The sequence below is a fragment of the Megalobrama amblycephala genome, linkage group LG8 (assembly GCF_018812025.1).
Source record: "Megalobrama amblycephala isolate DHTTF-2021 linkage group LG8, ASM1881202v1, whole genome shotgun sequence".
In the NCBI taxonomy this organism is placed as follows: Eukaryota; Metazoa; Chordata; class Actinopteri; order Cypriniformes; family Xenocyprididae; genus Megalobrama; species Megalobrama amblycephala.
In genome coordinates this window covers 9,342,178-9,356,491 of record NC_063051.1, presented here as the reverse complement: position 1 = coordinate 9,356,491, position 14,314 = coordinate 9,342,178, and the positions used below count along the sequence as shown (strand labels likewise).

At 33.1% G+C, this 14,314-nt stretch overlaps 1 protein-coding gene across 1 annotated transcript in view; it reads right to left on the bottom strand.

Moving 5' to 3' along the window:
• Positions 1–11: 11 nt before the first annotated feature.
• esyt1b (extended synaptotagmin-like protein 1b) overlaps positions 12–14,314 on the bottom strand; it is a 34,387-nt gene continuing 20,084 nt past the window's right edge. Inside the window, exons 26-52 of the mRNA XM_048199105.1 lie at positions 13,947–14,053; positions 13,405–13,558; positions 13,142–13,318; positions 12,976–13,058; positions 12,397–12,445; positions 12,058–12,147; positions 11,323–11,418; positions 11,145–11,216; positions 10,972–11,058; positions 10,243–10,389; positions 9,951–10,120; positions 9,727–9,859; positions 8,385–8,497; positions 8,138–8,246; positions 7,809–7,985; positions 7,529–7,611; positions 6,400–6,448; positions 6,220–6,309; positions 6,035–6,130; positions 5,694–5,765; positions 5,486–5,572; positions 4,105–4,251; positions 3,867–4,006; positions 3,565–3,696; positions 3,097–3,205; positions 1,717–1,766; positions 12–1,540 (exon numbers count right to left, since the gene is read on the bottom strand). Coding sequence (XP_048055062.1) covers positions 1,513–1,540; positions 1,717–1,766; positions 3,097–3,205; positions 3,565–3,696; positions 3,867–4,006; positions 4,105–4,251; positions 5,486–5,572; positions 5,694–5,765; positions 6,035–6,130; positions 6,220–6,309; positions 6,400–6,448; positions 7,529–7,611; positions 7,809–7,985; positions 8,138–8,246; positions 8,385–8,497; positions 9,727–9,859; positions 9,951–10,120; positions 10,243–10,389; positions 10,972–11,058; positions 11,145–11,216; positions 11,323–11,418; positions 12,058–12,147; positions 12,397–12,445; positions 12,976–13,058; positions 13,142–13,318; positions 13,405–13,558; positions 13,947–14,053 — 2,847 coding nt within the window. The 3' untranslated portion in view covers positions 12–1,512. The remainder of the gene's footprint in view (positions 1,541–1,716; positions 1,767–3,096; positions 3,206–3,564; positions 3,697–3,866; positions 4,007–4,104; positions 4,252–5,485; positions 5,573–5,693; positions 5,766–6,034; positions 6,131–6,219; positions 6,310–6,399; positions 6,449–7,528; positions 7,612–7,808; positions 7,986–8,137; positions 8,247–8,384; positions 8,498–9,726; positions 9,860–9,950; positions 10,121–10,242; positions 10,390–10,971; positions 11,059–11,144; positions 11,217–11,322; positions 11,419–12,057; positions 12,148–12,396; positions 12,446–12,975; positions 13,059–13,141; positions 13,319–13,404; positions 13,559–13,946; positions 14,054–14,314) is intronic.

The window sequence follows — 14,314 nt, the reverse complement described above, 5'->3', positions numbered from 1 at the left end:
TGACAAAATACTGATGCTATAACTTTTATTGAGAGCTGTGAATGTGAGATTATACAGAAATGTGGCAGTATGGATAGTGCAGTTCAGCTGAACATGGTTGTCTTTACCACGGTTTGATTCTTTGGTATTTACTGATTTGTATATATAAATCTTAACACATTAAAGCTTGTTTAATGTAGAATACAAAATTGTGGTAATAAAAGTAACATGAACACAGTAAAACAAAACAAATGGAATGCAGCCAATAATGAACTCAAAACAAATAAGTTTAAGAAATATACACTACTGTTCAAATGATTGGAGCTGGTAAAATGTTTCTTACTCTCACCAAACTGCATTCATTTGATCATGATTTGAATATATTTTAAAATGCTGAATAAAAGTATTTAAAAAAAAACAAAAAAAAAACTTGTCTCCAAACTTTTGAAAGGTAGTGTTCGTAGATGAAACTTTTTAAATGTGAAACAAATCATGGAAAGCCCATAAGACATTTGCTTTTGGTCTATTTACAATCGGTATATGTTCATGATGTTAACATTTTGTGTTCCATGACTTTTGCAGGCCTGGAAATTAATTTAAATTCCCTGATTCTTCCAGGTTTTTTTTTTTTTTTTATAACCGTGGGAACCCCATGTATAGACCGGCTGTTTTTGGCAACATACAAAAAAAAAAAAATGAAAATAAGAATCATTAAAAATGAGCAAAAAATAACTAAGCCTAAAATCTAACAAAATGTAACAAGCAACCTTCAATAACATATTTTGGCTAAAAAAAAAATGTTTATGGCTATTGGGCATCACAATGGACTACAGAAGCCTCTCAAGCCACATCGATGTGTAAACAGCAGCTATTTGCAACACTACAGTGGTGAAGATCTGCAATGGGAACACCATAAAAGTAATCTTCAATAGTTTTAGTTGGTGACGTGTAGACTTTCTTACAGGCTGTCTGAATAAAACCACTTTATAGTTTTGATGCACAAAGTTCTGTCAATTATATTCTATCATTAATGTGTACATTTAAACAATACCCACTATCGTATTCACTTTCAATAAAAGAAAAACAAAAATATTACATTTGAAACCCATTCCTTTTCCTTCTAAAATTAAACAAATGCAATGTCCTGCAACCTGCACAGGAAGACGAGACCCTTTTCTGACACCTGCTCAACATTCATCTCTGTATATACGTACGGTCAACATTCAATTATCTGATACTGACTTGTACAGATATGACTGATAATACTCTAACCTTGATTTGTCAATGCAACACTGATATGTTCAAACCACAAGGATCATTCATATTCTTCATATGAGCTAGTCACTCAGAAATCATCTCATGATAGATAGATGGAGGAAATGTGTAGTTGGTGAAGTTATTTAAAAAAAAAAAAAAAAAAAAAGAGGACAGGGAAGCATTGGCAGCGATACACAGCAGTGGTGTTGACCTGATGAACTTAGGAGGAGGTTTAAGGTTGCTGTGAAATGCTCAGGTCAAGAGCAGTGTGTTCAGTTAGTTCTGCTCTTCTTTCAGATCAAACCTGACAGAGGAAGAAGACAATAGAATGTTTATTTTTGGATTAACTGTTTCTTTATTGAAGAAGTTAATCAAAGATATCATAACTAAAATCATACATGTACACAATATAATTCAATGAGGAATTGTTGCTTATTGAAAATATTAGCATGTTTGTGTATTAACTGTCCCAAAACTCACCATTCTGTGACTCCAGAGAGTAAGTCCACTTGTCCCAGGTCTATCTGCACCTACAACAATAAATCAACAACACATTAAACACTACAATATTTATTTGAACAAATTAAATACATTAAATACATTTTAATACATTAAATAAATATCATTAATATTATGAAATCAATCATGAAAAGCATATATATATATATATATATATATATATATATATATATATATATTTAATTTGATATTATTATTTTTCAATGATATCAAAATAATATACATTTTATTTATTTAATATATTTTTAAATAAATTTATATAAATTAAAATAAATTATATGAAATAAAATTATTTATTAGTGGAACCAAGTCATTGGACATGAATGAATAAATCAACAATGCATTAAACACTGAAATATTTATTTGATAAAATTAAATATTATTACATTAAATAAATATTACTTTTTAAAATACATTTATATAAATTAAATAAATTATATGAAATTAAATTCTGCAGTCATAGGACACATTGAAAAACTAATTTTTTGTCTTGTTTTCCAGTGAAAATATCTAAAAATATCTAAAAAACAAAGTTTAAATTTTGTTAGATTTAAAAAAAAAAAAAAAAGTACTAGAAAAGATCTATTTTCTGAAAGTCTTCTTACCTTGTCTGGCTATCACCAGACCAAGCTCAATTTAAAATTGAACATTGGTCTGGGGACTCTAAAATACTGTATGTATTTTCTACTGCACAAGAGGCGTGATCAACGAGCATTATTCACGCAATTGGATAGTCCTTCAACCAATCAGATCAACGATCCGGGTGACGTACTTTGCAGAGCGACGCGAAAACTCCAGACAGGTTTAGTTTGTATTGGTTTGTAGCATTGATCAGCGGTTTGCAGAAGCAGCAATGGCATCGAGCGATTTTTGCAGGTTGTGCAAAAAAAAAAAAAAAAAAAAACATGAAAATGAGTGGTATTTACACCCACTTGAGTGATTTGTTTGCTAAACTAAAGAAGTCATTCAGCATTGTCGAGAGGTTTAAAGGAATTGGATTGACGGCCGTGCTTGCCGTCGCTTCTCTATCGTCATCGTGTTATACCCGCCAATAGCAAGCAAGGTGGATAAGCCAGTCTGTGATTGGTTCCCGCAAATGTGTAACAGACGCAGTATAAATGAATGTACGGGTTTCCAGACTGAGTTGCCGGGCGAAATCAAATCGCGGGCAGATCAGGCTGGGTTTACACAGTCTACTTCTTACCCAATTTTGTGCAAATTTATTTTGTTGTTAGAATGTTTAGATATATTAAATGGACAATAAGACAAAAATATTGAGTATGAAAATGATCTGTTTGCAGTATATTCCTGTACAGCTGAAGTGAACCAGTGCAGACTGACCTGGCCGATCACATCTTTGTCTCGATGCATGAAGGACGAGGATGCGTTTTTCACACAAACGCTGAGCTCTCGTCTCTGAGCGTCCTCTGCACTCATATCAAACTCAAACCTACGGACATTCAAACATTCCAGATTATGACACACACTGGGTCAAGGACTTATAAAACCCACTTTAAACCACTTCCCATCTAAGATATAAAATGCAAACACATTTGAGAACATTAAATCAAAAGACTTACACAACACAATGTTTAAAAATTAATCAGACACACCATCCTTATAGTATTCTAATGTATGGAACTAAAGAGTTATCTTATTCATACACCACAGTATTTAAATGGTACTCCAAAGCAAAACTAATCTATTACCATGATACACACACAGTGTGCAGAACTGATTAGAATTCACTTAAATGCCATTCTTTCTTACTTATGAACAACACACACACACACACGCGCGTCTCCAAACCTTTCATTGAACTCTGGGTTCAGGTTTTTCTTCTTCACACTCGTCTTTCTTTTCGTGGCCTTGCTTTTATCCGGCAGCAGAATGAGGGAGACGTAGGTGTCTACACTGTCCTTAGATGATGTAACCAGACCCCTGAAAACACACAAACACAAAGCGTCCTCACTTCACTGCAAACTTTACACTTACGCAGACAACTTACAAACTTGAAAAAACATTTCTTGGTTGCTCAAACAGGTTAATAATCATGCCAGCATTATACACTATACAATAGAAGCACGAATACAACCCACAAGTGACCAGACCTGCATGCGTGGATGACCACTGTGAGCTGTTTCTGGAAGGAAAGCGAGAGTTTGATCTGTCCAGTGGTGGCCGTCAGCTTATTACTCAAAACGGGACCTGAACCCATGGCTACTAAGGCTGCCATTTTTGAATCCAAGATCTGGATAGAACAGAACATGTGGGTTATAGTTAGAGAACTTAAGAGTATTATTTCAAAACATCTTGTGCTCAAAGCCACTGAAGATAATGTTGTCTAACCTTCAGCTGTGCCCTGAGTAGAATCTGGCTCTGTGGTAAAGCTCCATCCAGATCGAGCCATTGGTCCATCAGTAGATCTGGTTTTGAAAGCAGCTCTCTGATTGGTAGAACCAATGAGCCAATGGGTTGATCCCAGGCACTTGAGAACTGCACAGAATGACAATAAATCAAAAGTGAGTTATGGTGTGAAACAAAAAGCAAACACCTTTTGTAATTAAAATCACTATTTACTTCGTAATGCAACACAAATGCTTGTTGCTATCTCATTGCTGCCACAAGGGGCGCTAGAGCGGAATTAACAAAAAATGTCTTCTAAAATCAGATTTCTTTTTCATGTCAACTACTGTCTTGCTGAGCAAGTTAGTTATTGTATAGTTTATAACTGACCTGTCACTCGCATGAGATCCACCAATAGTAAACCACAACCATCCAATTCCTCATGGACAAAAATCAAGTCCCGCCTTACTTTTTTTTTCTCATTTGAAAAGACGTTTCACTTGAATATACATCACAATAGGGAAGAAAAGACAATCACAACTTCCATTTCATGCCGACTTTAACAAGACAGACACTAAGGTCCTGCACTGTGCATACAATAATGACAATTTTAAATACATATGATCTTATTTTGCAGTTGCTGAATGTTGTTTAGTGCATGATTTTATTGGATGTAATCTTCACAAAATAGTTTTTAACTCTTTCCCAGCCATTGACGGAATTAATGATGACGCTTCCCTGCCATCGACTGACATTTTCGGTCAGTCTTTTTTTTCATTGTTTTCACTGTTATACGATAGGGGGCGCTATTACACATCTTCTGAAAGAATACAGAATCTCCAGATCAAAACACAGGCGAAAAAGAAGCAGAAACAAATGATAAAAGCATTGATTATGCACATGTAAAATAAAGCGATCATCAAACATTAAGCAGAATATATATCAAAACTGCCTAATGTTACCAAATGACATGTTGATCCAGAAAGAGGTTTATGACTGTGAAGTTTTAGGAGTGTTGATGGACGTGACCTACTCTAGGGTCTATGTTTTGATCATCATTCTGAATCTGATCCGGATGTAGTCTTTAACAAAAAACATGATTTTCTAAGCTTTTTGTTCAAAATGTTTTTTTTTTTTTTTTTTTGTTTTTTTTAAACTTACCCACAAAATTAGAGTTTTGTTAAAGAAGGCATGAAGCTTTTATTTGTTTAAAAAGCATAGGCTCTGTTCTTTCTGTTTTCATATTGCATGTTCAGATATTCATATCACAAAATAGTCTGGGGGTCATGAAAATTTTTGTGAAAATGATCAAAAATGCTGGTAACTTAAAAACAAATGCTGGCAGGGAAAGGGTTAAATGCATTTCTGACTATAATACCCTCACCTTAATGATAAGTATGTCCTTTTTGGGATCATGAACCAGAAAGTCAAAAGCTTCATTCCAGTGAGGAGAGGTTGAACGATCACACACCTTTATAGAACAGAAATAGGAATTTAAATATATTAAAATATATTTGAATATTACAAAATATATGCCATAGAACTTTTACAGTACTCTGCATGATTGTTATTAATGGTAAAAAATCTCCTGCCTTGGTTTTATAAGATGTTCCTCCAAGTACAAGTTCAGCAGCAGCTTTGGGTTCCTTTCCGCTTTTCTTCAACTAGACACAAATATAACCATTATTAATTACAAAGATTAATTAACAGGTTCTGATTATTATTAACAGAACAGTTACTCTTCCAGTCAAAAAATGTCATAATTCCATTCCATTAAAAATAGTTTTATAAAGATTGCAATAATAAAAACAATTTCTAGTCAATTAAATGCCTAATAGGCTAGAATAAATATACTGACAGAAATGCTCAAAATTAATAAAATATGTAAACATAAAAGAAATATATATGTGATTTATTTATGTGAATGACTCACAGGCAGGTCATGTGCTCTGTCTAAAAGAATAAACAACAACGCTGCTGACGGCACAGATTTGTTGTGGTAGGATCGAGTGCTTTGCATCTGCATTACCTGAATAAAAAAACACTCTTTTAGTATAAAGTCTTTTTTTGTATAAACAAAGAATCAACAGACTCCATGTGTCTTCATTTAAAACTGACTTGTTCCAATCTATCCCGCTGTGTTGCGGTGGGCAGCCATTCCAGAACCAAATGGACTCGACCGTGTTTTATATCATTCAAAGTAAACCACTGGAAAAGAAAAGGCAGCAGGGAAAGATTAACGCTCTTATTGTGTTGTGATCTTACAAATCAGAGCCAAATGTGTTGATTGATACTCACTTCATCATTGTACTGGGTCCTGATGATGGCTCCAAGTTTGAGCTTGAACCTGAGCGCACATGAAGACAAGAGTAAAATGTTATGTTGATTATAGTATGTGAAACATACAGTACAGTCCAAAAGTTTGGAACCACTAAGATTTTTAATGTTTTTAAAAGAAGTTTCGTCTGCTCACCAAGGCTACATTTATTTAATTAAAAATACAGTAAAAAACAGTAATATTGTCAAATATTATTACAATTTAAAATAACTGTGTACTATTTAAATATATTTGACAAAGTAATTTATTCCTGTGATGCAAAGCTGAATTTTCAGCATCGTTACTCCAGTCTTCAGTGTCACATGATCCTTCAGAAATCATTCTAATATGCTGATTTGCTGCTCAATAAACATTTATGATTATTTTCAATGTTGAAAACAGTTGTGTACTTTTTTTTTCAGGATTCCTTGATGAATAGAAAGTTCAAAAGAACAGCATTTATCTGAAATACAAAGCTTCTGTAGCATTATACACTACCGTTCAAAAGTTTGGGGTCAGTAAGAATTTTTATTTTTATTTTTTTGAAAAGAAATTAAAGAAATGAATACTTTTATTCAGCAAGGATGCATTAAATCGTTCAAAAATGGCAGTAAAGACATTTATAATGTTACAAAAGATTAGATTTCAGATAAACACTGTTCTTTTGAACTTTCTATTCATCAAATAATCCTTAAAAAAATATTGTACACAAATATTTTGTACAATTGTACACATTAAATGTTTCTTGAGCAGCAGATCAGCATATTAGAATGATTTCTGAAGGATCATGTGACACTGAAGACTGGAGTAATGATGCTGAAAATTCAGCTTTGCATCACAGGAATAAATTACTTTGTGAAATATATTCAAATAGAAAACAGTTATTTTAAATTGTAATAATATTTCACAATGTTACTGTTTTTTACTGTATTTTTAATTAAATAAATGTAGCCTTGGTGAGCAGACGAAACTTCTTTTAAAAACATTAAAAATCTTAGTGGTTCCAAACTTTTGGACTGTATTGTATATATATATATATATATACATAAACAGTAATGAGCAATGGAAGGAAAATATGCCTAGTTGTCCAAAAAAAGATTAGTATAGTACCTTCCAAGGAAATCATCAGAGTCAACATCCTTGTCATAGACCTCAAACTTCAACTCTAGATTTTGATCCGGACTCAGAATCATCTAGTAAATAAATAAAAAAAATTAAGCCCTTTCAATGTTTCTTTTTTTTTAAATTTTACAGATAATTTAAAATATTTAGAAATATTTCAAATATGAGCATAACTAGAGAAAACAATATAGTTACTACAGAAACATCCAAAACCTTTCTGTCATATATTGAATTTTTTTTTCCAAACTACATTTTCTCTTGTCCCCACCTCATACATCTCATTCCAGGTGGGGTTGAGGTTCTCCTTGATCACATGACTCTTAAAGGTTGTGTCTCCGATATGGATCTTGACATACGGGTCGCTCTTCCCCTTCACCATCCCACCCATCATGTTGTCCTTTGCAACCAGATCTTGAGCCTCCAAAAGATGGATACGCAGCACCCCCTATGGGACAGATGTTAAACAATAACAACATTAGAAGAATGCTAATGCGATCCTGCCATGTGAGACATGTTCCAGCATACTTAAACCTAGTACTAAAATCAGAGGGCATGTTGATCCAGGAACCTAAAAGGTCAAGAAAATATCAGACTCACCTTGGTGCCAAAGCTGGGGTCATGGCTAGTCTTTTGGGGTCGTACATCTGTTGAACTAGATACTTTTGACTCTTCTGCAGGAACACTGGGAGAAACCTTCTTGTGAGACCTGTTTAACATGAACAAACACACACAGACATATATAAATCAATCTTTATATGGTCATAATCCATTATTATTATGATTAATAACATATAACTGTTAATTCAAGCTAAATCAGGATTATCAAAACCATGCAAAAACTCACTGTTCTACTGGTTTATCCACGTGTTGTTGCTCTTCAAGGGCTGATCCAAATGTTTTGACTGGTTCCATATATCCACCCACATTAGTAGTGGAATCAGGAAGTTTGCTGAGATCCTGTGAATGAAAAGCAACAAATGAGCAAATCATTTAAAAGTTAGCTTTTTTTCCAAAACCTAAGAAATGTAAAATTAATAAATAATAAATAAAAATATTTAAAAAAATAATTGAATGTCAACAAAAAAAATAGATATAAAATTTTATTTTGTATATATATATATATATATATATATATATATATATATATATATATATATATATATATATATATATATATATACAGTACAGTCCAAAAGTTTGGAACCACTAAGATTTTTAATGTTTTTAAAAGAAGTTTCGTCTGCTCACCAAGGCTACATTTATTTAATTAAAAATACAGTAAAAAACAGTAATATTGTGAAATATTATTACAATTTAAAATAACTGTTTTCTATTTGAATATATTTCACAAAGTAATTTATTCCTGTGATGGCAAAGCTGAATTTTCAGCATCATTACTCCAGTCTTCAGTGTCACATGATCCTTCAGAAATCATTCCAATATGCTGATCTGCTGCTCAAGAAACATTTAATGTGTACAATTGTACAAAATATTTGTGTACAATATTTTTTTCCAGGATTATTTGATGAATAGAAAGTTCAAAAGAACAGTGTTTATCTGAAATCTAATCGTTTGTAACATTATAAATGTCTTTACTGCCACTTTTGATTGATTTAATGCATCCTTGCTGAATAAAAGTATTCATTTCTTTAATTTCTTTTCAAAAAAATAAAAAGAAACATTCTTACTGACCCCAAACTTTTGAACGGTAGTGTATAATGCTACAGAAGCTTTGTATTTCAGATAAATGCTGTTCTTTTGAACTTTCTATTCATCAAGGAATCCTGAAAAAAAAAAGTACACAACTGTTTTCAACATTGAAAATAATCATAAATGTTTCTTGAGCAGCAAATTAGCATATTAGAATGATTTCTGAAGGATCATGTGACACTGAAGACTGGAGTAACGATGCTGAAAATTCAGCTTTGCATCACAGGAATAAATTACTTTGTCAAATATATTTAAATAGTACACAGTTATTTTAAATTGTAATAATATTTGACAATATTACTGTTTTTTACTGTATTTTTAATTAAATAAATGTAGCCTTGGAGAGCAGACGAAACTTCTTTTAAAAACATTAAAAATCTTAGTGGTTCCAAACTTTTGGACTGTACTGTATATATATATATATATATATATATTATAATAAAATCTTCAAGCGAGTTATTTACATACAAACTAACCTCAGTGTCAAGCTGTGTTTTCGGAGCTGATGGTGTGTGATGGTCATCCATGACATGGGCGGCTGTTTGTTTTTGATGTTCTTCAGGCATTGATACAGGTAATGGTACAGTACAGGCTGCTAGTTCACTGATCCTGTTGGTCATGAGCACAAACAATCTAATTTAGCTCTCAAAACAAAATGGTGTGACATATGAAATCATTAACATCACAAAAAACATCAAACCCTTTTGTTGGCGGCGTCTTCTTCTCAGACTCCTTACTGACTGCAGCTTGTGAATGTTCAGCTTTCAATGTTGGTGCTTTTTCTTCATGCTGTTTACCCACTGAATGGTCTTCTTCAACAACAGGCTTTTTACATTGAAGGGCACTTATATCCACCCTTGAGTCCAAAATCTGATCATAAAGTAGAGCAATTTAGCAATTTATAAATATGTTAATTATGAGATCCATGTTCAATAAAAGAATCTTTCATTGAATTTAGTTTCTTGAAAAAGTAAAAAGAATAATTGTTTCACCTTAAGTTGTGCCCTCAACAGAATTTGACTCTCAGGACCTGCTCCATCCAAACTCAACCACTGGTCCATCAGTAGATCTGGTTTTGAAAGCAGCTCTCTGATTGGTAGAACCACAGAGCCTAAGGGCTGCTCAAAGGCACTTGAAAGCTACGGCGGTAAAATAAGAGAAAAATATGAACAAAGATAATAAAATCCATTATCAATGTTTAAATTTAAATTTAAAATATATAAATTCTTTAAATTCTATAATAAATGTGTATATATATATATATATATATATATATATATATATATATATATATATATATATCAAAAACTGTAGTTGTAGCTGGAAGAGTTAAGTTCATTTTGTTGTCGACACGCTGTTTTCTGTGCTATGAAAGCAAATCCACTTTGCATGCACTTCCAAAGGATGAGGACTCTAAAAACCGACGCCTTTGTTACTGTTTATCACTGTGAGGAAGATCTGAAATTCAGATTTGTTTCTGACATGCGCTATAAGCAGTAGACCAATCACAACAGACTGTGCTGTCTGACCAATCAGAGCAGAGGAGGCTCTCGGAAAGGAGGGATTTGAGACTGAATACTTTATCGAACTGTTTCAGACACTGAGAAAAGAGGTGCAGCTGCAGTACGCATTATGAGAAAATTAAAGTGTTTTTTGACCTTGGATGCATTTAAACCTATTGTCGACCTCCAAAACAAAATTAGGAACCTGATCTACTTTACCTTTATAATAAGAATCTCCTCTCTTGGTTTGTGAACCAGGAAGTGAAAAGCTTCACTCCACTGAGGAGACGTGGAGCGGTCACACACCTTTAAAGAGACCAGCAGAAATTGCTTATATTAAGGCTCAGAAATGGACACACAACTAAATCTTTACAAAAGGCACAAATTCCCACCTTGGTTTTATGAGAAATGTCACCGAAAACCAGCTCTGCAGCAGCTTTAGGTTCCTTTCCACTCTTCTTCAGCTGCACACAGGAACACAAATGAAAATGCTTTGATCGCAGTATTTGATCCAACACAGCTTAGCTGTATTTGTGTAAATGCTTGTAAGTGCACGTGTGTAAGACGTACCGGCAGGTCATGAGCTCTCTCCAAGAGGACGTAGAACAGAGCTGCTGACGGCACGGATTTGTTCAGGTATGAATGTTCTGACTGTAACTGCAGAGCCTGGACATGAAGAAAACAAGAAAATAATTCAAAACGTTGAGATTGAGACAGACATTCTAATGCCAAATTCATTTATTTGAAAATATATTCACATTAAATACATTAAATATTAGATAAATACATTAAAAATATATTTTTAATTTTAAAATCAATACCATTAAATATACGTAATTATCAAATATAATTTCCAAAATGAGTCATTAAATGAATTATTCATCATATTTACTGAAAGGTAAGATGATCTTGACACTGTATACATCACTTGACAAGTAAAATGAAAAAGCAAACTCAAAAAACAGCAAATTAAATTATAGAAAAATACTTTCACATTAATTATACTTAATAATACTACATAATAAACAAATATATATTTAAAAATAATATTTTTTTAATCTGATTTTACAAAATTAGTTACTAAATGTTTTAATCATCAATTTTACTGAAAGGTTAGAGTCTCGCTTAATATTTCAGGAAATACTTAATGTAAATCAATTAAATAAATCAATAAAGCCTACAAAAAGGTCTAGAAGAGATGGATTTCACATGGATCTAACTACAATTGATACTCAAAAAATAATATAATAATATAATATAATATAATATAATATAATATAATATAATAAAAGATTTAATAAAGACCTTTTGCAGTCGGTCAGGTTGTGTTACTGTGGGCAGCCACTCGAGAATCATATGAACACGGCCATGTTTGACGTCACTCAGAGAAAACCACTGACACAGAGAAAGAAAACACAATGGAATTAGCAAAAATAAGAAATGATTTATCATTACACAAATACATTATATATTCAAAAATCAAAAAGCAATAATACTATTAAAAAGCTAATATATTACAACACTTTCTCACTCTACCAGTAAACTTACTAACAATCCTCCGTAAATGACAATTTAAGACGATATGTCTAAACTGTTCAAAATCAAATCACTAAAAGAGAAAGATATTAGTGATGATACACTCACTTTGTCAGTCAGCTGGGACTGAATGATCTCCTGTAAGCTGATCTTCAGCCTGAGGACACATACGGGATCAGTAAAACAACATGGACAGGCATCATGTCAACATGCCAATGTGTGTTTGACTTTGATCCACACACCAGTGTTATTTCACTATTATTTACATACTATTATAGTATTTATCACTGTAAAGCTACTTTGAAACAATCTGTGTTGTATAAAGCGCTATACAAATAAAGGTGACTATGTTCATAAATATCTTAAATTAGCTTTTATGTTTATATATTTCCAGCTTTCTTTTCAGTTTTAATTTTAGTTTAAGGTTTAGTAATTTTGTCATGTGCTTTTGCACTTTTATAGCTTAAAAAAAATTCTATTTAGCATTATTTTTATTTCATTTTTAATAATTTTAGCACTTTTTGTTTCATTTAGTTGCCAAGGAAATATTTTTAATTTTTAAGTTCACGTTTTAGATCCAATATTTATATTATATTTATTACATTTATTTATTTTATATGATTTTATTTTAGCCAACGCAAAGGATTTTTAATAGTTTTATTTAACAATAACAACACTGCCACATACCTCCCCAAAAAGTCGTCTTTGTCCATGTCTTTGTCGAAAACCTCCACAAGGACATCAGAGGTCGAGCTGGAGGTCAGAACCAGCTGGGAAAAGCATTGATCACATGATGTTATATTCAAAACCATTTTAACATCCACTAAAACAACATTTGAGGACCTAAACCCACCTCATACATCTCATTCCAGGTGGGGTTGAGGTTCTCCTTGATCACTTGACTCTTAAAGGTTGAGTCACCGATATGGATCTTGACATACGGGTCGCTCTTCCCCTTCACCATCCCACCCATCATGTTGTCCTTAGCAACCAGATCTTGAGCCTCCAGCAGGTGAAGGCGGAGCACACCCTAAAATTAAATATAAACATAAAATGATCTCACCGTGTTGGTGTGTTTGCATTTATAAGACATATCAACAGCCTAATATTTCTCACCTCTGTACCAAAGCTGGGGTCAGGGCTGGTGTGTAGGGGTCGAAGGTCATCTGAACTGGACACTTCCGTGACCTCTGGGACTTCCTCCTCTTCTGGGACTGACACAGAGGAAGTCCTGCTGACAGGAGATGGTGGGACCTCTTCAATACTAGACCTAAAACCCCACAAACAAACACAGACACGCACGTCAACGTCAAAGTACGTTTATTGTCTTTGGTCTCCGATGTGGTCAAAGAAGATACATAACATGTAACAATATGAATATGAAACATCGTTCCTTTTAAACAAAGTATCAATAAACACACATACTTAACAGTGGAGAATAATCAATAAATAAATACACACTTAAATACAGTTTTCTACATAACAGAATTATTACTTTAACCGGCAGTGGATTTATAGAGATCTTTTTAAGAGAAATTACATCATTTAAATTAAATAAAAGAACTTCAGTTTAAGGCACTGTTTATTAAATATCATCTAGATTCTTGGGCATAATGTTTGAGGGCTCTGTATGGCATGTGAAATTCTTCTCCTCTCACTTTTGCACCAATTCCTCCTCCTGTTTTCTTCTAATGCTGGACACTACAGGATGTTGGGGCTCCTCATGCTGGTCTTCAGAGCTCTCCGTCTCTTTAGGGCAAAGAATCTACAACATAAGGTAACATCATATCAGGCCAGCAGCCTTCTAAAAAGAGCATCCTTAGAAATAATGATGCCCAACATGTTGACGGAATTGGTTACATGTTTGTGACGGGAGGAATTAGGGGACGGTTTCAAATGGTCGCCGTTATTTTGCCAAGTAAGACATTTTTTGTTGCTCCTGGAATAACATTCGTAAATGAAAACACAGGGTTCATGCAGGTTTCAGTAAGTCAAATTTAAGACCTTTTTAAGACATTTTAAGACC